The sequence below is a fragment of the Lemur catta genome, chromosome X (genome assembly GCF_020740605.2).
Source record: "Lemur catta isolate mLemCat1 chromosome X, mLemCat1.pri, whole genome shotgun sequence".
Lineage (NCBI taxonomy): Eukaryota > Metazoa > Chordata > Mammalia > Primates > Lemuridae > Lemur > Lemur catta.
The window spans coordinates 35,138,946-35,165,347 of NC_059155.1; the positions used below are offsets into that span (position 1 = coordinate 35,138,946).

Sequence of the window (26,402 nt, forward strand, 5' to 3'; positions counted from 1 at the left end):
GGGCTGGGTGCGGTGGCTCATGCCTGTAATCCTAGCACTCTGGGAGGCCAAGGCGGGAGGATTGCTTGAGGTCAGGAGTTTGAGACCAGCCTGAGCAAGAGTGAGACCCCGTCTCTACTAAAAATAGAAAGAAATTAGCCAAACAACTAAAAATAGAAAAAAAAAATTATCCGGGCATGGTGGCGCATGCCTGTAGTCCCAGCTACTTGGGAGGCTGAGGCAGTAGGATCGCTAAAGCCCAGGAGTTTGAGGTTGCTGTGAGCTAGGCTGATGCCACGGCACTCTAGCCCAGGCAAGAGAGTGAGACTCTGTCTCAAAAAAAAAAATGTCCAATAGAAATATAATGGTCAGCCATACACATAATTTAAAGTTTTCTAGTAGCCACTTTAAAGAGTAAAAAAATGGGTAAAACTAGTTTTACTAATATATTTTATTAGTACTGAAAATATAAAAAATATTATCATTTCAATATGTCATCAATATAAAATGAATAATGGATATTTTGCATTTTTTTGTTCTGTGTCCTCAAAATCCCAAGTGTATTCTGCACTTACATCACATCTCAATGCAGGCTAGTCACGTTTCAGGTGCTCAATAGCCACATGTGGCTAAGGGCTAGTGTATCAGATAGTGCAGTTGTAGACTGTGACTTGCCACCGCTGTCACCCCCACAAATACCTAAGTCTCACTTCCTCCTTCTTTGTTAAAACAAAATAGAGATGGTAATACTGTACCTATTTTATAGGATTGTCCTAAGCCAATGTGAAATGTAAAAGTGCTTTGTAAGCTGTAAAGTTCTGTAAGAATGCATAGAAGTTATCAGAAGTAAAGGTTTTATGGAGAGTAGGATAGATTTGGAGTAAAGAAAGTAATTTGAAAGAATAAACTATATTAGGAAGGTGAATCCGTGGTCCTGAATTCATTTATGAAAAAAATTAGCTTTAAACAATGAATGCAGAGTATAAACATACTTTTTCTGGCTATCTCTTTATAATTACCTTTTTGGAAGAAATTTGTCCCTTTAATAAGGTTCTCTAAATATTACAATAAATCTGTGGGCCTTTTTTCCTTCAGCATTTTGAGAAATGGCTGTATGGGCATTTAGTACTTCTCTTGATATAGGAGCTGCATTGCTACCAAGGATTTCATTGCTCTGAATAGTAAATGTGGCCAACACACTTTGTAGTACTGAGGTAGGAGTGGCATTAAAAATTTCTCATATTGGCCGGGCGCGGTGGCTCACGCCTGTAATCCTAGCACTCTGGGAGGCCGAGGCGGGCGGATCACTCGAGATCAGGAGTTCAAGACCAGCCTGAGCAAGAGCGAGACCCCGTCTCTACTAAAAATAGAAACAAATTATCTGGCCAACTAAAAATATATATAGAAAAAATTAGCCGGGCATGGTGGCGCATGCCTGTAGTCCCAGCTACTCGGGAGGCTGAGGCAGTAGGATCGCTTAAGCCCAGGAGTTTGAGGTTGCTGTGAGCTAGGCTAACGCCACGGCACTCACTCTAGCCTGGGCAACAGAGCAAGACTCTCTCAAAAAAAAAAAAAAAAAAAAAATTTCTCATATTATCCAGTTCATTGCAAAGAATAGGAATTGACCTAAAAACAGAATGTCAGAGATTAAGACGTAGAAACTGTATTTAAAATGCTTTCAATCTATATTATAAAGGAAAATTTAAAGAGTAATTATTCTGACAGATTCATGTGTAAGACTACTAACAATCAGGGCACATTATTTTAAATGCTGATGAGTTGTAAAGTGGTACCCAAATCTTGTCCCAGCCCTTTTCCAAATCAAATAGTCCACTAATTTTGCTTTAGTCATACCTTGAACTACCACGTGGTCCTTAAGGAGTTCAATATTTAATATAAATATAACCATAAGTTTACAGTGTGGAAATAAGTTTGCTAAATGAAGTCACTCAAAAAAAAAAGTCAACTTCATATAGTGGCTTTGGGGTAAAAGACCCCATCATTCACAAGTTTGCCAAAGCCAGAAACCTCAACCGAATGCATGACCCTTTCTCTCTCGCCCATCCCTCTAATTAACTACTAAGTCTTTAGGACTCCACCTCTGAAATACTTCTTTAATTTGCAACCTCCTTTCCATCCCCTCTGCCAGGCTTTCATCACTTTTCTCATAAGATCTTGCAACAGTGTCCAAACCAGTTTTCCTGCCTCCTCAAGCTTCAGGCTCCCCTCCACCCCACAATTTATTCTCTAACTACCAGCAGAATGATCTTGCTAAAACACAGATCTGATCATGCTGCTCCCGAATTAAAAACCTTGAATTCTTCCCAGGGCCAACAAATAAAATCCAAACTACTGAATATGGTGTATAAAATACTTTACAGTTAGAGCCCAAATGATCTTATCGGCCTTGCCTCCTGCCGAGTGCCCAGAGCAATGATAATCAGATTGCTGATGATTCTCCAGTAAGCCCTATCCTCTCATGAACTCTGTTCTCTTCCCTTGGACAGTCCCCTCCACCCCTCACATCAGTGAGTCTTATGATCTTGTTTTGATCCCGTTAGGCTTTCTCAAATGCCCCATCTTCTGTGAGACACCTTCCCTCAACTCTCCAGTCACTTGTTCTTTCAGTCTCCATAAGTGCGTTTCTTACTCCTTTGTGGCAGGAGCCCCTCAAGGGCTAATTCCTGGCCGGGCGTGGTGGCTCACGCCTGTAATCCTAGCACTCTGGGAGGCCGAGGTGGGTGGATTGCTCGAGGTCAGGAGTTCGAGACCAGCCTGAGCAAGAGCAAGACTCCATCTCTACTAAAAAATAGAAATAAATTATCTGGCCAACTAAAAATATATATAGAAAAAATTAGCTGGGCATGGTGGCACATACCTGCAGTCCCAGCTACTCGGGAGGCTGAGGCAGTAGGATCGCTTGAGCCCAGGAGTTTGAGGTTGCTGTGAGCTAGGCTGACGCCACGGCACTCACTCTAGCCTGAGCAACAAAGTGAGATTCTGTCTCAAAAAAAAAAAAAAAAAAGCTAATTCCTCTCCATGTCCCCAGCATGTAGCATTCTGCCCACTATAGTATAGTTGGTCAGTAAAAATTTGTTGAATAAATAAAGAATTGATACTGTCCTCCTCCTACCTTTCTCTTCTACCCTAAAGAAAAAATCTAATTTCCAAATTCAGTGTGATTTACAGTCACCTACTGATAGTTTTAGGTACTTGACAAGACATTTTGAATCGTAATTCTTCCTTTTCACTAAATTTTAGTTTGTCTGGTACAGTAAGATTTTTCCTTGGGCCATAAAGAAGTATTCTCATCCCCTGCTTTCCCAGGTACTAAAAGTCATATATACAGTTTGGCCAAAGGAGCACATGGAAAGTTTTTACCTTTAGATCCTTCAACCTATAGGATATGATAGGAATACTAAAACAAAAACCAACAACCTAAGCACATCTTTAATTTCACAGCATCCCCAATTATTGGACCCGGAATGAATTTTAACCAGAACCTCTTTCATCTTGTATATTTGTGCAGGTTGTAAACCGTTTAACCCTAGGGGGCGCCATACTCATAGATTACGGTGTGAATGACACTCTCCCCCAGGGTGGTATCATTTGCAACCTGCAACCTTACACGGTGTCCCTGCTTATCTAATCCTCCTCCTTTTCAAATAAGGAAACTTAGGTCTTAAGAAGCCAACAGGTTTGCTCAAGCTCACACACATATTTTTTGATAGCATCCATATGCAATAACCTGCCCCCTTTGTACTTCTCAGGCATTCTGCCAATCTAAATTGCTTTAGAAGACCATGAAACTAGAAAAGAGTATTTGCTGTAGTCATATGGATAATGAACAATAATATGCCTTCAGCTAAACATGACATTCAAATAATTGAGTTTACCTCTGTATTATTTGCTCTTGCTTTCCACATCTAGCTGCACTGGTCTGGTTGGCATAACTTCAGCATTCAGCATATCACTCTGCTGCCCTCAGGCTTACTGGGGCTCAGGTGGTTGTTTATTCCACTTTGTTGCCAAGCTGTGCTGTCTGCTCCCTCCCTTGCTGGCCCATTCCTCTGTGACTTATTGTTAGCTGCCATCTTCTTGTTTGGCTTCTCTTCTTGGCATTTTGTGCTGCTTTATTTTTATAGCCATCCCTCACCAGTAAGCACGATCCTTTCCTTTCTTCCCTTCTACAAATGAATCAATCACAGCATGTTGGCTGTTGACCTTGGGTCTTTGGTTCTTTGCTGCTGTTCACAGCTGCTGGGGGTGCCTAGAGGATGCTGCTTCTTTGCCAAAACGTTTTGTTTCTTTTTTTTCTCCCCTCATACAAGATTTTGGGCTTTCTGAATGCTTGACAATGCCAGAAGGGTTATCTCCAAATAAGTGTGGTTCTATTTCTATAAGTCCTCTTTTACTCTTGTTTAAAAGTGAAAATCTTGCTTGGGAGGAAGAATCTTGGTTAGAAAAACTCATATAGATCAGACACTCAATATAGTTAATTGTCTCTACCAAGGACAATGCATTTAGAAAATAACTAAACTTCCTCACCCCCTTATTCATGGTCATCATCAGTGACAAGCTAAAGGAACTGAGGTATTTTGATAGGTTTGGTTGAGCTTGAATAGAAAACTGGACATCTTGAGCCAAAGCCCTCTAGCCTTAATGGACTAACGCATTGTTTGAATTCTTTGCTTTGGTCATTAAAGCTGGCAGATCTTTCTGAAACTGCTTGGTTACTTTAGTTCTACTTGATCAGTCAAGATGTAGAATAGAATTAGGTTAAGGAACAATCAATTTGTTAGAGGTTTGATACTTGCTGTTTAGTGGTTATTTGCACTTCATATATTGTTCATTGCATAATTGGGAATTTTTTTGTAAATGTTTGGTTTTCAGGCTGGTTGGAAGGAAAACCACGCAACATTCATGAGTGAACTAAAAAATCTTCAGGCTTCTGGACTGACTACTCTTGGTCAGGCTCTAAGATCCTCATTTGATTTGTTAAATCTCAATAGATTAATATCTGGAATAGACAATTATGGACAGGTAAAAAAATTTTAAGTGAGTACAGCTAATTTATTTTGGTGACTTGGGGTAAGAATTTAAAATTGAGCATGATTACCAAGTTTTCTGTTATTTTTCATAACCTCCCAGTAGAAATTCATATACCTTTTAAATACATACTTTAAAAAAATCGCTCTTTTTTTTGGTTCTTTTATGTGTCTTGATTATAAAATAGTTAAAATTGCCTACCATCAGATTATCAGATGTCTGACAGTGGGGTGAATAAATTGCTGAGAAATATTAGAAGAAGACAATTGGAGGAAAACTTTCAGTGTCCTAACTCCCCTGCCCCTCCTGATTTGATGAAAAGGCTCTAGGATGAGAGGAAAGGCAGAATAGCATTTGCTGCTGCTACCGTTGTCCTTTCCTCCCCTAAAATCTCTGTTCACAGTAACCAGAGTCGCTGTCCAGGTTGCAGAGGCTAATTGTCCTATCTGTGCCAGGATTTTGACTCAGGTGAATGGATTCATGACGTGGATAATACTCCCATTATAATCTATTTAATGTCATTATTTTGTGATTACTTGGAAAGCAAGGAAAGAGGTATGTGAATGTTAATAGTTTGGGGAGTTTCTGAATTATAAGAATTCCTCAGTTTATACTGAATGTTACCTCTTCAGGGATTGTTATTTTGATTCCTACTCATTTTGTTCCCTAATCTTTTCCTTCTTGTAATATTTATCCAGACAAGTTTTGTCATATACTTGAGAGATCATTGGTAAGGCACATGTAAAAGTTTAAATACAATTTTATTACTTTACATGGCTCTAATGCTATTTAAATGTATTTTAGGGGAGAAATCCATTTTTTTTAGAACCATCTATTTTAATTACCATCACAGATGGAAACAAGTTAACAAGTACTGCTGGTGTTCAGGAAGAGGTGAGATTTTTTTTTTTAAATTTTGTTCAAATGGCAGAGAACATGCAGCTATTTCTGTGGGAGGCATTTCCAGTTAAGCATGAGTTTGGTCAAATCTCCCACTTTGGTAATCCTTTTAAAAAATTGCTTAATTTTATTGAGTTACATGAAAGAAAAATGAACCCTTTAACTCTTTGTTTATTCATTTTTGTATGGGTTGTTATGATGAACCTTTTCAAATTTTGCCTCGTCAGCTTCATCTTCCTTTGAATTCTCCTCTGCCTGGAAGTGAACTAACCAAAGAACCTTTTCGTTGGGATCAACGGTTATTTGCCCTGGTGTTGCGATTGCCTGGAGTGGCTTCTACTGAACCAGAGCAACTAGGGAGCGTACCAACTGATGAATCTGCCATCACACAGATGTGTGAAGTCACAGGAGGTATTGACAATATTTAACATTTCTGAAGAAAGAATCCAGAGCAGCAGAGTATAGTTTTCATTAAATACTATATCCAGTCTTTGCTTGTTTTCTTTCAAAATCTTTTAACTCTGTTACTTAAACTCATTGGTATGATATTTGCTGGCAATGTAGTTATGATTGTTTCAAGTTAATTTTAGGATTTTAAATACTTGTATTATAAAATAGTATTTTATTTGCTCAACATTTTGCTATTTGTTTTTCCTTCTGGCATAGGTCGCTCCTACTGTGTGAGAACACAGAGAATGTTGAATCAATGTTTAGAATCTCTAGTTCAAAAAGTTCAGAGTGGTGTAGTTATTAATTTTGAAAAAACGGGACCAGATCCACTTCCTATTGGAGAAGGTACAGTACAAAACTTTTTTTAAACCCAAAGTGTTGTATAGGAGAATGATCTGAGATTGAGAAGACGTGAAACAAATTATAAGAGACACAGACCTCACTATCCACATGCATTGGAGCGGTTACAAGCATCCGTCCAAACAACTACCATACCTTCATTGCCTGTGTATACATGTCAGGTGGCCAAATTCTAACAACTTTAATCTCATGTCCAATGTTCCTAAGACACTTTCTCCTTTTACCAGCCCATTTTATATTCCCTGTTCCCAGTCTTGGGATGATACTGACTCATTTATCTCTCTGTTCACAGAATATCTGGAAATTCGCCACAGCGTGCCACTTAAGTAGTAATCTGGTTTTGGTCTTGTGAGCACCAAATATGCTGAGCTATCTTTATGAAATCTGTGTTAGTTACTGCTCCTCAATGAGACTGTGAGTGTTTATCCAGGAACTGCTTGTGTTCTCTAATATCCTACACTAGTATTTTTCCGGTCACTTTTTAACTGCAGAACCTTTTCTCTTCAAATGAGATTTTACAGAAAGTTCAACATCTAAAAAGAGATAAAAGCTGAGTTACTTTTGCGTAGACGAAGTTAAATATAGTGAATCTCCAGATATTTTGTGAATGGATGTTTGTAACCACTTGAATGCATATGGATTTCAAAGGGATCAGGAGACTAAATAGCACCATGGTAATGCTTTGCAAGAGTTCCTTAGAGCTCTGTTCTAGGTTATAACTTCTTCTCATTTCACACACATACGTACATGTGTATATATAGGCTCCATTATTAACAGTGTTTGTCTGATCCCACCCATATATTTTCATTGCCTTGACCAAGAACAAAGGGGCCAAGTGCCACATAGCAGAAAGCTATGCATTTCTATCTGAAGCAGTTCCTGACCTTTGTTGTTGTTGTTTTCTCTTTAGTTTCCCGATTCCTTTGAGAAGTTGTTGGAAAAATGTAGACCTCTTGCCCTAGAAAAATGGACATAGGCCACACATACAATTTTATAAATAATTTCAGGGGTTTCTTGAACTCCCAAGTTAAGAACACCTGCTATAGAAGACTGAGGCCCCACAGCCTATTTTAAATTAATGTTATAGGAAGGACATGTTATATTGCTAGTGATTGACTGCTCAGTCCATAATTTTGTGCTCACTACCTTAGCATAAACTGGAAACTTTCATATTGAAATCCTACTGGGATTTGGTGTCATGTGAATAGCTCAGATTTTCTTTCTAGCTCTAGTTCCCCTTTGTCCAGAGTTCTTAACCTTCCAGATTCTGATGAAAGCCAAAGAGCCTTTCCTCAGAAAAGTGCACATTCTGAGAATTGTGAACTAAACTTCAGGGGGGCCCTCCAAAGCCATTACGTGTTTTCCCTAGAGCTTAAATGGACCCAGTAGATCTGGTCTAAAGTAATTATTTGTTTAAAGTAATACTTAAGTAAGTAAATCAAATGACCTATAATTTAAGAAAAATGAGACTCAAATCATTAAAGCATATCTTTTACAAATATTATTTAGACTAATAAATCATTGCATAAAAAGTTATGTGACTCTGCTTTGCCTTGTTTTTTTTTTGGGGGGGAGGAGCAAATGAAATATGCTAGTTTAAATCGTTAAAATGCATTCAGGATATGTTATTTAGCATCATACAATGCCCAGTTTCCATGGAATTTTAGTGGTGGATGGGGAAACTATAGTGAATTAATCCATAATAAACTTGATGCATTTGCTCTGTGTTCCCTCCCCCCTCCAGCTATATATGTGTATATATATATATATATATATATATATATATATATATTGTATTGCCAACACTTCTTCTACCTTTAAGTGAATTTGGATAGTTTTTATTTTGCCTTTGTGGTCATTGGGTCTAGCTCTTCAGTAAAGAGTTTTTTTTTTATCTACTTGGAATTTATGATCTATTTTTTCAGATTCCCAAAATATAAAAATTATGCCAGAAAATGACCAATTTCATTTGCCTAATTTGGTAATTGAATTCTTAAAAAATAACTGTCATGTTTTGGTGTGTTTAATTTATGTGTCTAAGCCTCAGAAAATTTAAAACTAGTTTTACACTAGTTTTCCACATAGCTACCCATCCTCATAGTAGGTTACGATGGTGGGCGGTGTTAGATTAGAAGGGATGGATTTGATGAAAAGAGTTGCCAGAGAGAACATGAAAAAATCCTAGTAGTCACTTTTTTCCTTCCATTTTTCATGAATCATTGTTTTTGTTTTATTTTGGACTTTGCTTTCAGCTGTAACATTTGTACAAGAAGATTAGCAGCTATAAAAAGAAATTCATGCCTTAGTTTGTCTTTTGTTTAACTTTTAGATGGACTTATGGATTCATCTAGGCCAAGCAATTCATTTGCTGCTCAACCATGGCATAGTTGTCATAAACTCATTTATGTACGACCTAACTCTAAAACTGGTGTTCCTGTTGGACATTGGCCAATTCCAGAATCTTTTTGGCCAGATCAGAATTTACCTTCACTAGTAAGTGTCATAAAACAAAAAGGTAAACATCATTCTGGATTTTCAATTTGCTGATTACAGTGAACCTTTTAAAATAGCTTTCAGGCTTTTAAGCCAAGCCACAGGCAAGTAGGTCTTCCCTCCTTTGCCTTCTGCCTCTTACTGCAAGTCTAACTCGTGCCTAAAAGCAAGCGAGGACTTCCTTTATTTTCTGGCACTTTTTATTCTTTCTTTCAGTTGTCTTTGCCACTTGAACTGCCCTCTTTGGATGTTAAAACATTGTTATTTTTGATGCTGTTGTAATTTGTGACTTGGTTTTCATTTTAGAGCATCTGACTTGATTTATGTAGTAAACACAATGTCTAAAAAGTACTGGCATTGATTTTCATGCACAGCCGCAGGAAGTTCAAAACTAATTCACACCTTAAATAGGCTCCAGGAACATATTCAAAACATATTCACAATTCTACTTCTTCCTACTTTTCATCTTTTTTGTAATCAATGGACTTCTGTAGCAATGACGGGTAATTAAGCAATATTTTTAAAATGATCCCTAAGCAAGGACTTGTCTTTTTGGTCACTGAGTTTGGTAGAAGAGGGTTTGATATTATAGTTGCTCCTCATACCAGATCAAGTGGCTTTTTTGTGGGGGGACAGTGCCTAGTATTCAGGGAGACTGTACGAAACCTATTCTCTCTTTCCTCTTCCTCCTCTCCCTCCAAATTTAAGAAGGCCTGAGTAATTTCTCTTGTGTGGGCAGGGGATGGGGGCCACTGAGCAAACAGATCACTTCTCTAGTTTAACACCTTCCTGTTTCAGCTAATCATTCTAAGTTTTAGAAATTTCTGACAGTGAACTTCATTTTCTCCTGGATTATTATTATTATTTTGAGACAGAGTCTCACTCTGTCACCCAGGCTAGAGTGGAGTGGCACTGGATTACTGTTTTTAGGCTCCTGAATTTTTTTTCAGGAGTAGCCATGAAAGGCCTGAATGTAAGACTGAAGAGCCCTTCAGCTCCTGCTGTGCATGAGGATAAATGTCCCACTCCTCCCCTCAGGGCTCCAAGGTGGCACACCTGTCAAATCTCAGCCCCTTCAAACCCCAGAGAATAGGTTTTATGGTGCATTTACTTCATTATTGCTGGTGAAGAGGCTTCACTCATGTGTTTATTGCTTTTTTATTAATACATGTTCAAATCTAAGAAGTCAGAAATATTTCACAAGGCCAATTAAAACTGAGATCATGAAAAACTAGAGTAAGAGAAATTCCAGATAATCCACACATAGCTCGTGTTACCTTTCCTCCATCTTTAAAAGCTCATTTGAGGGCTATTTTTCTCAACCCGAAAACATCTTGTAAGTCTGTAAATTATAAAGGCAAATGAGATTGTTTTTATTTTTTACAAAGGAAGCAAAGATATTTTGCATATTCATATTAGCCTTACAGATCTCTCAGCAAGAATAGGCTGACCCACTTCTCACCCTTGTCCCTGGGACTTGTCCTGTCTACCTGTCTTTCCATATTGCCCTTGCTGTCCTCCTTTATCTCTCTGGTGCTCTCCAGTCACACAAGCTAAACCTGTTCATAAAATGACTTCTCAACTAATCTGCTCTGGTAACCCAGGTACACAGGCCTTTGCAGCCTAGCCCAAAGCATCCCTAGCTGCAGCTATTCAAGGCAAGCATGTGGGTGTTAGCAGTGCTGCAAAAATTCATCTGATCCCTGGAATTGTGGCTGGCTCATTATTGTTCTCTATCTTGCCCGTTCCATGCCTTTACTATTTTTCATTTTGCTTGTTAGTGGCTTGAGCTCTGTCATTATTTCATTTGAAAGTTGCATGAATTCCTCTTCCCCAGTAGTATCTGAACTATCTGTAACCTCATGGTGTAAAGGAATGAAGAGTAGACAATGCTTTGAGGTTGCAAAGTAGATATGAAATTCAGAGTTCATCCTACAGATCATAATTACTTCTTAAACATATTCAAAGCAGTTTTTTTTTACTTCACTGAAACTCTAGTTATGAGTTTTGTAATTTACTTTTCCTCTTCCCAATGCCAAGTAGATGGTAGAGAGAAAGGATCTGAGTACCCTCTCCCATGAAAGCCACTGGTGATTACTAGAATGCACTGGTGATTCTAGTAATGCTCTTTCTCAAAACACTAGTTTGTATTTCAGTGATGGTTTAACAAAATACAAAATGGCTTGCAGAATTGTCAGAAATGTAAGCTTTCTTGATACCTGATCATCTTTTCTACTCTTTTTTTAGCCTCCACGAACATCTCATCCTATTGTGAGGTTCTCCTGTGTAGATTGTGAGCCAATGGTAATAGACAAACTTCCCTTTGACAAATATGAACTTGAACCTTCACCCTTAACTCAGTACATCTTGGAACGAAAGTCTCCCCATACCTGCTGGCAGGTACCTATCCTTACCTATTATCCAAATGTCTGTAACCACTTTGAGATCTAGGAATTGTTTTAAGAGGTTAATCTTGAAATAATTAGACTGAATCTGTTCATATTTCTCACAAATGCTATCAAATAAGCGACAGCACCAAGCAAATAATTTCAGACTCATATGAATCATTAGTCTACTGTAAATTGTCACTTAATCCAATAAAGTCAGATGAAACTATGTATTTGAAGATTTGGGAGACCTTCTCCACCCTGAAGCCCATCCACAGACACCAGGTTAAAAATCCCTAACCTAAAGGATGTAATTTTATTCAGGTATGGCTTTTGCAGCTGAAGCAAGGTTCTCAGCCCTTAGTTTGAACTTGACAGATTGGAAGTACAGGATAGTTTGGGCAGATAACCATAAGCCCTGAAACTAATATCTATATTAGTGTAATGTAATAGAACCCTTCTTCCTGTAGTACAGATCACACTGGTGTGTGTAGTATGTATTTTACTACTTGGAGGAGACAAATGCACAGAGATATCATACCCTGGCTCTTCCAAGTGTTAGACTTCAGCCAGAAGGACTTTCTGATTGGCTAATGGAGTCACCTATGGAGTTTAATTTGTAAAAATCCAGACATGGCAAGTCACAGCCTTTTAATTTAGATGCAACAAAAAAGACCTACGCTGTAAAGATGTTTGTTCTATTTCTAAACTCCAGGATCATATAGCAATCAGTAGTTGTTAGGCTCTATTTACACAAAGAACATTTTCAGACTGCCATCTGTTTTATCCTCAAATGTGAGATTATTGCTACAATAATTCAATGTCTGCAAGCTAAATTCTCCCAAGGTGCTAAAACGAGTTATAAAAAAGGAGCAGACTTAAAGCAAGGATGTAAAAGCACAAGAAACAGAATAATCGCACAAACATAATACTGAGCAAAAAAAGCCAAACAGAAAAGATCACATATTGTATGATTCCATTTTATATACGTCCAAAGAGAGGTAAAGCTAACTTACTCTGTTAGAAGTTATGATAGTGGTTTCTCTTGGGGGGTGCAGGTTAGTGACCAGAAGAGAACACGAGGACGTTTCTGGTCATGTTGTGTTTCTTAACCTGGGTGCTGTTTATACATGTACATTCACTTTGTGAGCATTCATTGAGCCATATACTTAATAATTTGCCCAGAAAGTGCAAGAAATGTAGAAATGTGGATGATAAATTGCTAACTTAAAATAAATATATGAGGTTTAAATTTATAGGTCGAAAAGCATTTTTTCAATGAAAGCAAATAAAATTACAAATTATACTTTTTCCCTAAAATAACCCCTCTTTTCTATATAGCACATTCCTTGTAAACCTTCTCCAAAGAAACTTAAATCTTGTCCTCGCTCCTATACAGCCCCTTAAATACGCCATATGTCTTTTTCCTATACCTTATGTTACTTTGTTTTAGAGTATTTTTAATGTGATGAATCAGTAGGAGTGAAAAAGAATAAAATGAACCAGGAGCCAGCAAATTTGGCAAAACCATAATGGAGACTCTGCCATCAACTATGTGGCCTTGTACCAGGCACTTACTTTTTCTGGACTAGATGGTCTCTAAAGATCCCTTGGAACCCCCAAATTTTATGAATCTGTGAGTGATAAGGACTTTGAAAAAACTCAAGGGACTAAGGAAGGAAGGAAGGAGAACTAAAAACAGTGCTTTCCCTTCATGGGAATCTAAGGCTGACCCCTTACACTGTGTGTATATAAATTTTTTATCCTTCATGGTGAATTTTTCCCTCTTCTAATATACACATAGGAAATAAAATCCAGCATGTTTTATTATAGCTATCTGTTTCTATTAGGGTTTAAATTATGGGACAGAATCCAGTAGAACATGTTTTAGCACAACTCATGTTTTAAGTCATAAATTACATAGGAGTCATAAATTACATAGGAAAGATTTATTCTCAGTGATAACTAAATATAACAAGAATTTAGTGAATTGGCAGGTGATATTGCTGGTACCAAGAACTAGCAAGGTAAATGAATTCTGTTCAACATCAGGGTTTGACTTTTATCTTAGGTGATCCTACCAAAGGATCTTGCAAAAGTAAGAGTCAAGGTCACTAAAAGTATATACTGGTGTCCTGATTTGGACCAAACAGTCTGAACATGGAACACAGAGAAAAAACATGGTAGCTAGAGGACTCTGATACAGCATATCAAGTGTATGGGGGCTGATGATATATATATCAAATCAAGAATGTCAATAAGGAATAAGAAGATAGTCACATGGAATAAAGATTAATGTTTTAATCTTATTGAATGTTTGCTCTACCAGTGTAACTTGTAAGAGAAAATGCCTTCCAGATTGAACCAAAGCATTTCCTTACTGCCTCAAAATAATTAGCAGTAGTGCCTGGCTTATAATAGGTTGCTCAGTAAATATAAGATGAATAAATGGGTAAGGGAATAGGGCAGCAAAGGGAAATAGAGCAAAGACTTAATAATAATAGTACATATGAGGACTGTTTACATAATCCTTTAAGTGGGCTTTATTTTTATAATTTTGTGCTTTAGGCATGGGGCCATGTTCCATTTTTCTAAAAGTCTACACTCTGGTCACCACTTGTTCTTTTGTTCCTTTTTTTTTAACCACTTGTTCTTTTAAGAAGTTAATTTGTTTTAATGGCTGGTGTCACTTAATGGTATTTCAGCCTGTTTTCCATTGTACTAACCAACTGAATATTTTTGTATTTTTGATGTGGCCTATGGTCTCTGAATGGTTGTTGCATAGTACAGTTTCACTTCTTAATATAATTTATAGAATTGCAATCTGAATATTCATATAGTGTGATCTATTTTGATGTAACAGTAGACTAAAAGCACAATTCCTATTTTTAAATTACAATTCCATTGTGCCATAGATGCTGCTATAGAACGTTGCTGTGAGTTTGGCTTGACATAAAATCCTTATTGTCAGCACTGTATATTACTTCATGTTCTCAGGTATTTGTTACTAGCAGTGGAAAATACAATGAACTTGGATATCCATTTGGTTATTTAAAAGCCAGTACGACTTTAACTTGTGTAAACCTCTTTGTGATGCCTTACAATTACCCAGTTTTACTTCCTCTTTTAGGTAAGTAAAATATGTGCTATTTAATCATCTTTAAAATACAACAAAATGAAAACTAGATAATGGACTAAGCATTTTAAATGTAGTCAAAGAATAATTGATACCAGGATAGATAAAAGTCCAAAAACTGATTTGAAAGTATATAATTTGCCTACTGTTTTCTATTTTGTGTGTTTTCTTTTTGTTGTTTTTACACTGAACAGAAGAGATACTTGACCTTTGATGTGTGATTCTTACGCTGCTCTTTGGGTTACAAGCTGCAATGCACATTCTCCCAGCCCCCGGTTTGAAGTGCACTTGAGTTTTTTGCAGACTAATTTGGACCAAAAATACCATTAATTGGGGTTAACATTCTAAGAATCAGATGGTTTTCTTCAGAAAATAGAGCTTCCACGGGAGTATTGGCTTGCACTCATTTCTCCCCAGAAGATTAAATGCTCTTGAGGCATCTGTTTTAGGCAGAGTGGTGAGTTAAGGAAATAGGTGCAAGAGTAACTTCTGGAATAAGTGTGGTTGTAGAAGATGCGGTTTCCATGGCAAAACTCTAAAAAGAACAACTCAAGAAGCTGTTACTCAGATACTACTGAAAATGTGTACAGAAATTTTTTTCTCATTTGAAGAGTCACATCTATTTAGAGTAATGCAATACTGCATGGTATCTTTCTAGTTGTAAAGTTGTGAATGTTTTTATCTGGTGGGGTTTCTTAATTTTTGAAAAAAGGATCAAATCTTTACCAAGTTTTCATATGATCATGAAAGGCATAAGACTTTTAGTGTTATAAATACTACATGCAAATTATGTACTGATAAGGCAATATTTTAAAATATTGAGAGTTAAGAAGTTTCAAAATGAATCATCATAAATATGTTAGTGTGACTGTTTTGTATAGCCTATTTATTTTATTTCTTAGTCCAATCTAAAACTATCCTCTTTCTAAGAGTTATTGTCATTAATACAAGATCCAGTTTATGTCTTTGAGGTTAATAAGACTACCACCAATATAAAAGTGTCTGTATTTTGCAGACTTATTTATCCCTTTTCTTAAATATGCCTTTATGACCTCAGTTTCCACAACTGTAAAGAGATTAGATAATGTTCATTTAGACTGTTAATGGTATTAATTTTGTATTTTCTGAGTACAGTTTTTTTTATTCACTTTATTGAGGTCTGATTAACATACAAAAATCCTGTACATATATAGTGTATACAACCTGATGAGTTTGAAGATAAGTATAAACCATGAAACCATCACCTCAGTCTATGCCACAAACCTATCCATCACCTCCAAAAGTTTCCTCCTGCCCTCTTCATTTATTATTGTCATTTTTTGGGATAAGAGCACTTAACATATGATCTACTCTCTTGGTAAATTTTCAAGTATACAATACAGTTAACTATAGGCACTATGTTGGAGGACATTATGCTGACTGAAATAAGCCAGACACAGAAGGATAAATACTACATGATACCACTTATACACTTTATATTTTGAGATAATTATAGATTCATATGCAGTTGTAAGAAATTATACAGAGAAAGATGACATTGAAAGCAAAGGCAACAAAAGTAAAAATAGACATATGGAACTATGTCAAGCTTAAAAACTTTTGTGCATCAAAAGACATAACAGTGAGACAACCTATAGAATGGGATAAAATATTTACAAATCATATCTGTTAAAGGATTAATATCCAGAATATATAAAGAGCTCCTGCAACTCAACAACAACAAAACAAATAACCCAGTTAAAAAATGGGCAAGGGACTTGAATAGATATTTCTCCAAAGAAGATATGCAAATGGACAATAAGCATATCAAAGATGCTCAATATCACTAATTATTAGAGAAATGCAAATCAAAACTAAAATGAGATATCACCTTACACCCATTATGATGGTCACTATCAAAAAAAAAAACCCAGAAAATAAGAAGTGTTGGTGAAAATGTGAAGAAATTACAATCCTTGTGTACTGTTGGTAGGAGTTTAAAATGGTGCAACCACTACGGAAAACAGTATAGAGGTTCCTCAAAAAATTAAAAATAGAATTGCCGTTGATCCAGCAATCCCATTTCTGAGTATATATCCAAAAGAATTGAATCCAGGATCTTGAAGATATATTTGCACTCTCATGTTCACTGAAGCATTAGTCACAATAGCCAGGAGGTGGAAATAACCCAAATGTCCATTGATGGATGTGTGGTATGTACATGCAATGTAATATTATTTAGCCTTAAAAAAGGAAATTCTGTCACATGCTACAATATGGAAGAACCTGAAGGACATTGTTCTAAGTGAAATAAGCTAGTCACAAAAAGACAAATATTGTATGATTCCACTTATATGAGGTATTAAAAGTAGTGAAACTCATAGAAACAGGGGCTAGGGAAAAGGGGGAGTTGTTCAATGGGTATAGAGTTTCAGTTTTGTAAGATGAAAATGTTCTAGAGATCTGTTGCACAACAATGTGAAAATAGTTAACACTACTAAACTTTACACTTAAAAAATTAAAATGGCAAATGTTATGTATTTTTAACACAATTTTTTAAATAACATTTTTTTTAAAAAATAAATAATGCAGACAGATCCCATGTATTCTTTATCCAGTTTTCCCAAATGATGTCTTGCAAAACTATGGTACAATATCGCAACTATGACATTGACATTGATACAATGAAGTTACAGAACATTTTCATCATCACAAGGATCCCTCATGTGGCTCTTTTATAGCCACATGTCCTCACCTCCTCCTTAACCCCTGGCAACCACTAATCTATTCTATATTTCTATAATTTCATCATATCAAGCAAGAATGTTATATAAATGAAATCATTCAATATGTAACCTTTTGGTATTGGCTTTTTTCACTCAGCATTGTTCTCTAGAGATTCATCCAGGGTTGTCACATATATCAGTAGTTTATTCCTTTTTATTGCTGGGTTGTAAACCATGGCATGAATATACTACAGTTTCTTTAGCTATTTACCTGTGGGAGGACATCTGTGCTGTTTTTACTTTTTGGCTATCGTGAATAAAGCTACCATAAACATGTTTGTGTACAGGTTTCTGTGTGAGGACAGGTCTTCATTTCTCTGAGGTAAATGCCCAGGAGTGCAGTTGCTGGATCCCATGGTAGTTGCATATTTAGTTATTTAAGAAACTGCTTAAGTGTTTTTGAGAGCAGCTATACCCTTTTACTTTCCCACTGTCAGTGCATGAGTGATCCAGTTTCTCTGCATCTTCACCAGCCTTTGGTGTTGTCAGTATTTTTTTTTTATTTTAGCCATTCTGATAGGTGTATGGTGATATAGCATTGTGGTTTTAATTTGTATTTCCCTAATGGCTAATGGTATTGACCATCTTTCCATACACTTATGTGCCATCTTATACATTCTTTGGAGAACTGACTTTTGCCTATGTTTTAAATGGATTGTTTGCTTTTGTTACTGTTGAGTTTTGAGAGTTTTTTATATATCGTAGATACTAGTCCTCTGTCAGATATGTGACTTGCAAATATTTATTTAGATCTTCTCTGATTTCTTTCACCAATGTTGTGCAGTTTTCTGCATACAAGTACTATGCATGTTTTGTTAGATTTACACCTAAGTATTTCAATTTTTTGAGTGATTGCAAATGGTGTTCTATTTTTAACATTGGTATCCACATGTTCACTGCTAGTATATAGAAATACATTTGATTTTCATGTTTATATTGTGTCCTGCAAACTTGATGAACTCACTTATTAGTTCTAGGAGACTTTTGTAGATTCCTTGGAATTTTCAATGTAGACAATTATGTCATCTACAAATGGAGATAATTTTACCTCTTCCTTTCTGATTTTTATGCTTTTTGTTTCCTTTTCTTGCCTTATTGTACTGTAGAGAGATTCTAGCACCATGCTGAATGATAGTAGTGAGAACGGACAACTATGCTTTGTTCCCAATCTTGAGGGGGAAGCATTCATTCTTTTATTAAGTATGATGTTTTTGTAGATTTCCTTTATCAAGTTAAAGAGTTCTCCTTCTATTTCTATTTTTCTGAGAGTATTTTTAATCATAAATAAGTGTTGAAATTTCTCAAATGCTTTTTCTGCATCAGTTGATATGACCATATGATTTTTCTTCTTTAGCCTATTAGTATGATGGATTACATTGACTGATGTTCAAATATTGAACCAGCCTTGCATCCCTGAAATAAACCTCACTTGGTCATGTTGTATAATTCTTTTTATATATTAGTGGGTTCTGTGTGCTAATATTTTGTTGAGTATTTTTGTGTTTGTATTCATGAAAGATATTCATCTGTAGTTTTCTCTTTTTTGTATTGTCTTTGGTTTAGGTATCAAGGTAATACTAGCTTCATAAAACAACTTGGGAAGTGTTTCTCCTGCTTTCTGAAAGAGATTGTATATAATTGGCGTTAATTATTCTTTAAATGTTTAAAGAATTCTTAAGTGAAACCACATGGGTCTAGACCTTCCTTTTGGGAATTTTAAAATTATTAATTCAATTTCTTTCATAGTTATAGGGTTATTCAAATTATGTATTTCATTGAGTGAATTGTGGTTACTTGTACTTTTGAGGATTTGGTTTTCATCTTAGTTATCAAATTTATGTGTATAGAGTCATTCTTAGTGATTCCTCACTATCCTTTTGATGTGTGCAGGATCTATAATGATATCACCTGTATCATTCCTGATATTGATAATGTGAGTCTTATGTCTTTTTTCTTTGTTGGCCTTGCTAAAGGTTTGTCACTTTTATTAATATTGTCAAAGAACCAACTGTTTGTATCATTAATTTTATCAGTTGTTTTTCTTTTTTCAATTTCATCAATTTCTTCTCCCTGCTTTGGGTTTGTTTGCTTTTCTTTTTTTGATTTTTGGAGTGGGATCTTAGATTATTGGTTTGAGACTGTTCCTCTTTTTAATGTAAGTACATAGTGACATAAATTTCTCTCTCAGCACTAATTTAGCTGCTTCCCACAAATTTTAAATATTGTATTTCATTTTCGTTCACTTTAATATATCTTTTGATTTCTCTTGAGATTTCTTCTTTGATCCATAAATTATTTAGAAGTGTATATTTGAGTTTCAAGTATTTTGAAATTTACCTGTTATCTTTCTGTTACTAGTTTCTAGGTTGAATTCCATTGTGGTTAGAGGACACATTTTGTGTATGATATCCATTCTTATAAATATGTTAACATATTTGTATTATATAGAGGATGTTGTCTACCTTGGTATATATTCCATAGGAGCTTGAGAATAATGTAGATCTCCTATTATTAGGGGGTATTCTATAATTATTAAATCATTCCTGTTGGTTAATGATGTCGTTCATTTCTGCTATATCCTTGTTGAATTTCTGTCTGTTTGTTCTATCAGTTGTTGAAAGAGGGCTGTTGAAGTTTCCAACTATATTTGTGGATTTGTCTATTTCTCTTTCAGTTCCATCAATTGTTGCTTCACATATTTTACAGCTCTGTTATTTGGTGCATACACATTTAGTATCCATGTGTATTCTTCCTGGAATGATCATTATATAATGTATCTTTGCTAATTTTCTTTGCTCTTATGTCTACCTTATCTGATATTAATATATAGACTCCTGCTTTTCTTTGATGTTTGCATGCTATATTTTTTCTTATTGTTTTTGTTTAACTTGCCTATAACTATTATGTTTAAGTGAATTGTTTGTAGACAGCACAATTTTGGATCATGTTTTTTTAATCCAGTCTGCCAATATTGGTTTTTTAATGGGTGTATTTAGACATCTACATTTAATATAATTATTGTTATGTTAGGGCTTAAGTCTGCCATTTTATATTTTTCTCTTTGTTTTCTCTGTTTTCATTTTCCTGGTTTCTTTTGGATTACTTGAACATATTTAAGGATTCCATCTTCATTTATCTGTAGTGTTTTTGAGTGTATCTGTTTGGATAGCTTTTTTAGTATTGCTCTAGGTGTTATATATAAATAACTTATTACAGTCTACCCATTGTTATTATTTTACTAATTTAAGTGAAGTATAGAAATTTAATCTCTTTATATCACATTTCCCTCCCCCACTTATAATAAAATTATCTGAACTATTCTGCATACATTTAGAAACACATGAGGCAATATTATAACTTTTGCTTCAGCTGTCAAACATAATTTAGAAAACCCAAGAGGAAACGGAAAGTCTGTTGTGTTAACCCTTATTTTTGGCTTATTGTTTTCTTCCTTCCTGACATTCCAAGATTTGTTGTTTTACTGTTTCATTTCTGTTTAGAGAACTTCCTTTAGCCATTTTTTAAGGATAGGTCTGCTGGTGACAAATTCTGTTAGTTTCCCTTCATCTGAGAATGTCTTGATTTCTCCTTCATTCCTAAAAGATTTTTTGGTTGAGTATAGGATTTTGGGTTGACAGTCTTTATTTCAGCACTTGAAAAAAATGCTGTGTCACTTCCTACTGTTCTTTTGGTTCCTAATAGCAAATCCACTTTCGTTCTAATTGTTTTGTTCCCTGTCAGTGAGGTGTTGTTTTTCTCTACTTTCAAGATTTAGTTATAGCTTTAGTTTTCTTTTCAGAAGTTTAATTTGGATTTATTCTTTTGGAGGTTAATTCAGCTAAGTCTTGAAGCTGTAGGTTTATGTCTCTCTTTTTTTCTTTTTTTATTTCAATAGATTTAGAGGCTACAAGTGATTTTTTGGTACGTGGATGATTTGTATACTGGTGAAGTATGGGCACTTAGTGTATCTGTCACCCAAATAGTATACATTGTACCCAGTGGGTAATTGTAGGTTTATGTGTCTTTCCAGGTTTGCAAAGTTTTCAGCCATTATTACCTTGAGTACTCTTTCAGCCCCACTTTCTTTCTCTTCTCCTTTCAGGATTCCAATGACATGAATGTTAGATCCTTTCTTATAATCTCACAGGTTCCCAAGGTTCTGTCCATTTTTTCCCAGTCTATTTGCTCTCTACTATTCAAACTGGATAATTTACATTGTTTTATTTTCTAGCTCACTGATTATTTCCTCTGTCCCCTACATTACACTGTAGAGCCCATCCACCAAGCTTTTTATTTTGGTTATTGTATTTTTCAGTTCTAAAGTTTCCATTTGGTTCTTCTTTATATCTTCTACTTCTTATTTTTTATTTCTTTGCTGAGGCTTTATATTTTTTCTTTTGTTTCAAGCCTGTTCATAATTACTTGTTGAAACATGTTTTATGATGGCTACTTTAAATTTTTTGTTGGGTAGTTCTAATATCTCTGTTATTTCAGTGTTGGCATCCTTGATTGTCTTTTTAAATTAATTTTGAGATCTTCTTAGTTCTTGGTATGATGAGTGATTTTCAATTGAAACTTGTACATTTTTCATATTACATTTTAGCTTACTTCCTCTCACACACCCCAGGCAGAGATTGGGACGTGCTGCCTCATTAATGCTAATGCAAGGTGGGGGTAGATGTCCAGGTTCTTGTTTTTCATTGATACTCAAAGAGGGAAGTGTCCATGTTATTACTGTGTGGGGGTGAGAGTTCTAGATCCTCACTAAAATGATACCTCCCTGGCTAGGAGAGGTAGGAATGCTTCGTTATGCTTCCCCACTTGACCTCCACTGACACCACATGGGTGGAGGTGGCCTCATTACTACAGAGCACAGAGCAATGGTAAACGTCCTATAGAACTATTAGGAACTGAACTCCAGGATCCCATCTTTGGTCTAAACTCAGCCTGTCTTCCAAATTATTACATGAAAATTTCTCTAACTAGAATAGCTGGTCTTCCACTAGAAATTGAGGTGTATAGCACTTTAAAATAGTAAGACACATCCTCTAATCCTGGCCTTTGCTGATCCTACAGGTATTGGAGATCACAAAGCAGTATAGTGTGATTAAGCATTCAGTTCTTCCTTTGCCTAAAACCTTCTGTGCCTAAGTTGCCACATGTTGCCCATCTCCAGACTCCCTAGTACTATGCCAAGTCAAATCCTGACACTGTCTTTCTGGTCATCTTTTAGTCTGTTTCATTCATTGAGGAATCAAATGCCAAGTTCTCTTTCTGGTTGAAATGCTTTCTGTCACTGGTGAGACATGTGTGGCATGTGTCCCTGGTCCTCCTCAGCCTACAACACTGAGAATCCACCCCTGCCTAGAGCATGGTGACCTAAATGATTCCAGTTGCCCAACAGCCTTCTGGGTGTTTCAAGGGTGACTTCAAGCCAAGTAGAACTTCTTAACCCACCCCTACCATGCTCTTCCTCTTCTCTCCATAGCCTAGTTAGTAGCATTACCATCTCTCTGCAGACATGCCAAACCAGAAGCCCTGGGAGCATCTTTGACTACTGCCCCTTCCCTAACCCCACACATCCAGTTGAGGGCCATTGCACTCTTGAGTCAGTTCTCATTCTTCCCCTGTCTTCAAATATCCATCTCCAGGCTTTTCTATAATCTGTGTCTGAGGAGCATAGGGTTTTTTACATCCTTTGAGGCTGGAGGCACTTGTGCCCCTGAATCCCAAACTTGGATTTCCTGTTGAGGTTCTGAAATAGGCACGAACTCAACATTTCTACCATAACTTCATTCTCTGGGTAGTATAACATCCATAATAGTTAAGAGTATGGGCTTGTAGGGCATAGCTACTCAGGTATGAACTCTGGCTCTGCTGCTTGCTAGCTTTATAAACTTGGGCAAGATACTTAACTTCTCCGTGCCTCAGTTTCTTCATCTGTGAAATGGGGATAATGATAATACCTAACTCAAAGGGATTTAGTTGGAATTAAATGAGTTAATACAATTATATTGTTTAGAACTTGCCTGGCAAATAGTAAGTGCTCAGTAAATGTGATTATTATTATTATTATTGCTATTATTAATATCCACATTACCTTAGTAACTCTGAAGGTACTGCTATTCCATACTAAAGATATACTATAAGGCTATTGTATAGTGTTGCAGTTTTCGTGGGCAGGGATAGTTAGTAAAAAGGCAAGTTAAGTCACACATACTTTATAGTGCCCAGAAAGGTTAATATATTACTGCATCGTATGAATGTCCATAATGGTGCCCCTTGTTTCCTCTTTATTAATACAAGATTTCCATCAAAAGTAGTTAACAAAAGTTTAATTATTTAACCACTAAAACTTAACTGAGAATATAATATATCTTATTTTCTGGGCCTGGTAAATGAGGCTTAATTGTATCAATGAGCTACCAGAAGAATCATGTCAAGAGGGAGGTCATCAGATTATTGTCATTGGCAAAAGATCTCTCTCAATCAGGAAATTAGGAAATTATTTTTTCTATTGAGGCCTAATAACTGCAGAAACTAGAACATTTGTAACAACTTTTCTTTTTTTTTCTTTTCCTAAATGTACCACATTCAATACACCTGTTTTTTTTTTTAAATTAAGAAATGAGCTTGTGTAAAAAATAAAATTTAGCTCCATATTAAGACCAGTTATGATGAGGAGGAAGAAAGGAAGGGGTGTGAGAATAGAGAATAGAAGCTGGATAATTTGATATGTATCAGTCACTGTATATCTGATGTGTCACAGCTTACACTGGTTTGTTTTCCATTTTATACAGTATTTTCAGACATACATAATTTAGTTCCTCAGAATAGTCTTGTGGTAAGGCAATTATTATTTAACCCATTTTATAGACGAAATGGATGCTCAAAAAGGTAATTTCTCCAAACTTACTCCGCTAAGGATGTGGCTGAGCTTGGACTCAAACCCAGGTCTTCCTTCTCTTTGAAGAGGGAAATGCAGAGAAAGGAATTAGAAGAGAAAATATCAGTTGTTTGGGAGGTGTTGGAAGCATCATTTGACTCTCATTCTTCTTTCTCATCTACTCTTCTCTCAAATATTGATCAGCTAATTGTTTATGACATCTTTACTGTACCATCCTAGAGACTCCATATGAATAGAATGCCATGGAAATCATTTTTGAGCTACAGAGGTTGTGACTAAAGCAGTGTAACCCTAAGAGCTTGCTACCCTTAATCTAGACTGTGGAAGATTTTCGTTCTCCTGACCCTCATTTAAAAAAATCTGACAAGAAATAATTAGACTAAACCAGCTGCTGGATGGGATCATTGCCCTTGGGGCATTGTTAGAAATACAGAATATTATTGACTCAGATTATCTAATCTTTTTATATCTAAAAGTCTCTCCAGTATTTACATTTGTCAGTTACTTTTTAAAATCTGCCCAATTCCCAACAGACCCCACGGTAAAGGCACAGTGTAACGGGCTATGTCCATGGTCTCTCATTCCTTTTTGTCAGGATATGAATGGTCTTTAAAGGACCTGCTTGCTGCAATGAGCCAGAAATCTCTTCAGATCTTTAACAAAAGACTTACATTTTATGACTTTGTAAATTCATTTTAGCAAGAGTGAATAATTTATTATAGCAGTAAAAGGAAGGAAATATGTAGTCACTTTTCTTAACTCAAGTAATTTAGAATTTCAAAGGATAGCCCTATTTGTAGAGAAATGATGCATGTTGGCATAGGGATAGTTTTGTCTCTGGAAGTAAAGCATTTCTTAAATGAGAACTAATAAAACCTGACAAAACAAAATAGAGGGTAAATTTATAGTATCTTTGGTATAGTATCTTTACAATACATATGGCAGGTTCATGTTGATGTCTGAGGATACTGATTTTTAATTACTTGAAAGGAAATAATGAGATGTGTAGGAAATTATGAGATGTGAAGGAACTGTTCATGCAGTATATATAATCTATTTGGATTATTAAAATAAGCAAATTTTAAGTGTGAAAAGATAGGGAATGTCTGCTTATTTGAGGTAAATATTTTTAGTTATATTACTGCACATGGTATTCAAGAAACATGTTTAGTTGTACAGAATTTTAAACTTTGATCTAACATCTCTATTTGCTTTTACTATCACCCAACTGTTAACTCGCATTTGACTGACCCAAAAGTTTGGCTCAAAATGCTTGACCACAGAAATCAAAGAAATGAAGAAGGGTGGAAATATGGCTAAACAAAGTATGAACTGATTAAGGAAAATCCAAAATGTAATTAGAGCTTGCCCATCATTGGCTAGAGATTAGAGGCTTAGCTTTTGTTCTCATATACTTTGTAAAGTCTCTTACCTTGACCTTTCAGCAAAAAGTATAATACCCTCTATGTTTAAATGAAAGAAATGTTATTCCATCAACCTGTGGCCATGGATTCTATCTTGAGTGAAAATTACTTCAGTTAAGTTACCAATATGTAAGAGATGGGGAAAATATTTCAAGTGGATCAGAGTTGATGTTTTAATATTATATTTTATGTAGCATCGCAAACAGAAGAGGAACATGTAACTTGAGAATTTATTTCATTTTCTGGAGAAATACTATATATAATTTTGGTAAATACTACAACCACCAAAAAAGATAATCAAATAAACTCCAATGAAAAGTTTATCTACTGTAATGGAAATCTGAAATTTCTAAATGTGAGTTACTTAGTTAGATCTTGGAACTCAGGACTGGAATGATATAACATTTTATTTGTGTTTCTGTTACAGATGACTTGTTTAAAGTTCACAAGCTTAAGCCAAATCTGAAGTGGCGACAGGCTTTTGACAGCTACTTAAAAACTCTGCCTCCATACTACTTATTAGTATGTATTTGTATGTATATACATGTATCA

General features: G+C 35.8%; 1 protein-coding gene across 6 annotated transcripts in view; it reads left to right on the forward strand.

The window, feature by feature from the left end:
* The window catches only part of LOC123628576 (integrator complex subunit 6-like), a 59,608-nt gene that overhangs the window by 20,992 nt on the left and 12,214 nt on the right, over positions 1-26,402 (forward strand). For all 6 annotated transcript variants that reach the window (XM_045538369.1, XM_045538371.1, XM_045538370.1 and 3 more), the window contains 8 exons: positions 4,873-5,022; positions 5,833-5,922; positions 6,156-6,339; positions 6,595-6,723; positions 9,068-9,231; positions 11,479-11,631; positions 14,616-14,748; positions 26,278-26,372. In XM_045538369.1, the coding sequence (XP_045394325.1) occupies positions 4,873-5,022; positions 5,833-5,922; positions 6,156-6,339; positions 6,595-6,723; positions 9,068-9,231; positions 11,479-11,631; positions 14,616-14,748; positions 26,278-26,372 (1,098 nt within the window). The remainder of the gene's footprint in view (positions 1-4,872; positions 5,023-5,832; positions 5,923-6,155; positions 6,340-6,594; positions 6,724-9,067; positions 9,232-11,478; positions 11,632-14,615; positions 14,749-26,277; positions 26,373-26,402) is intronic.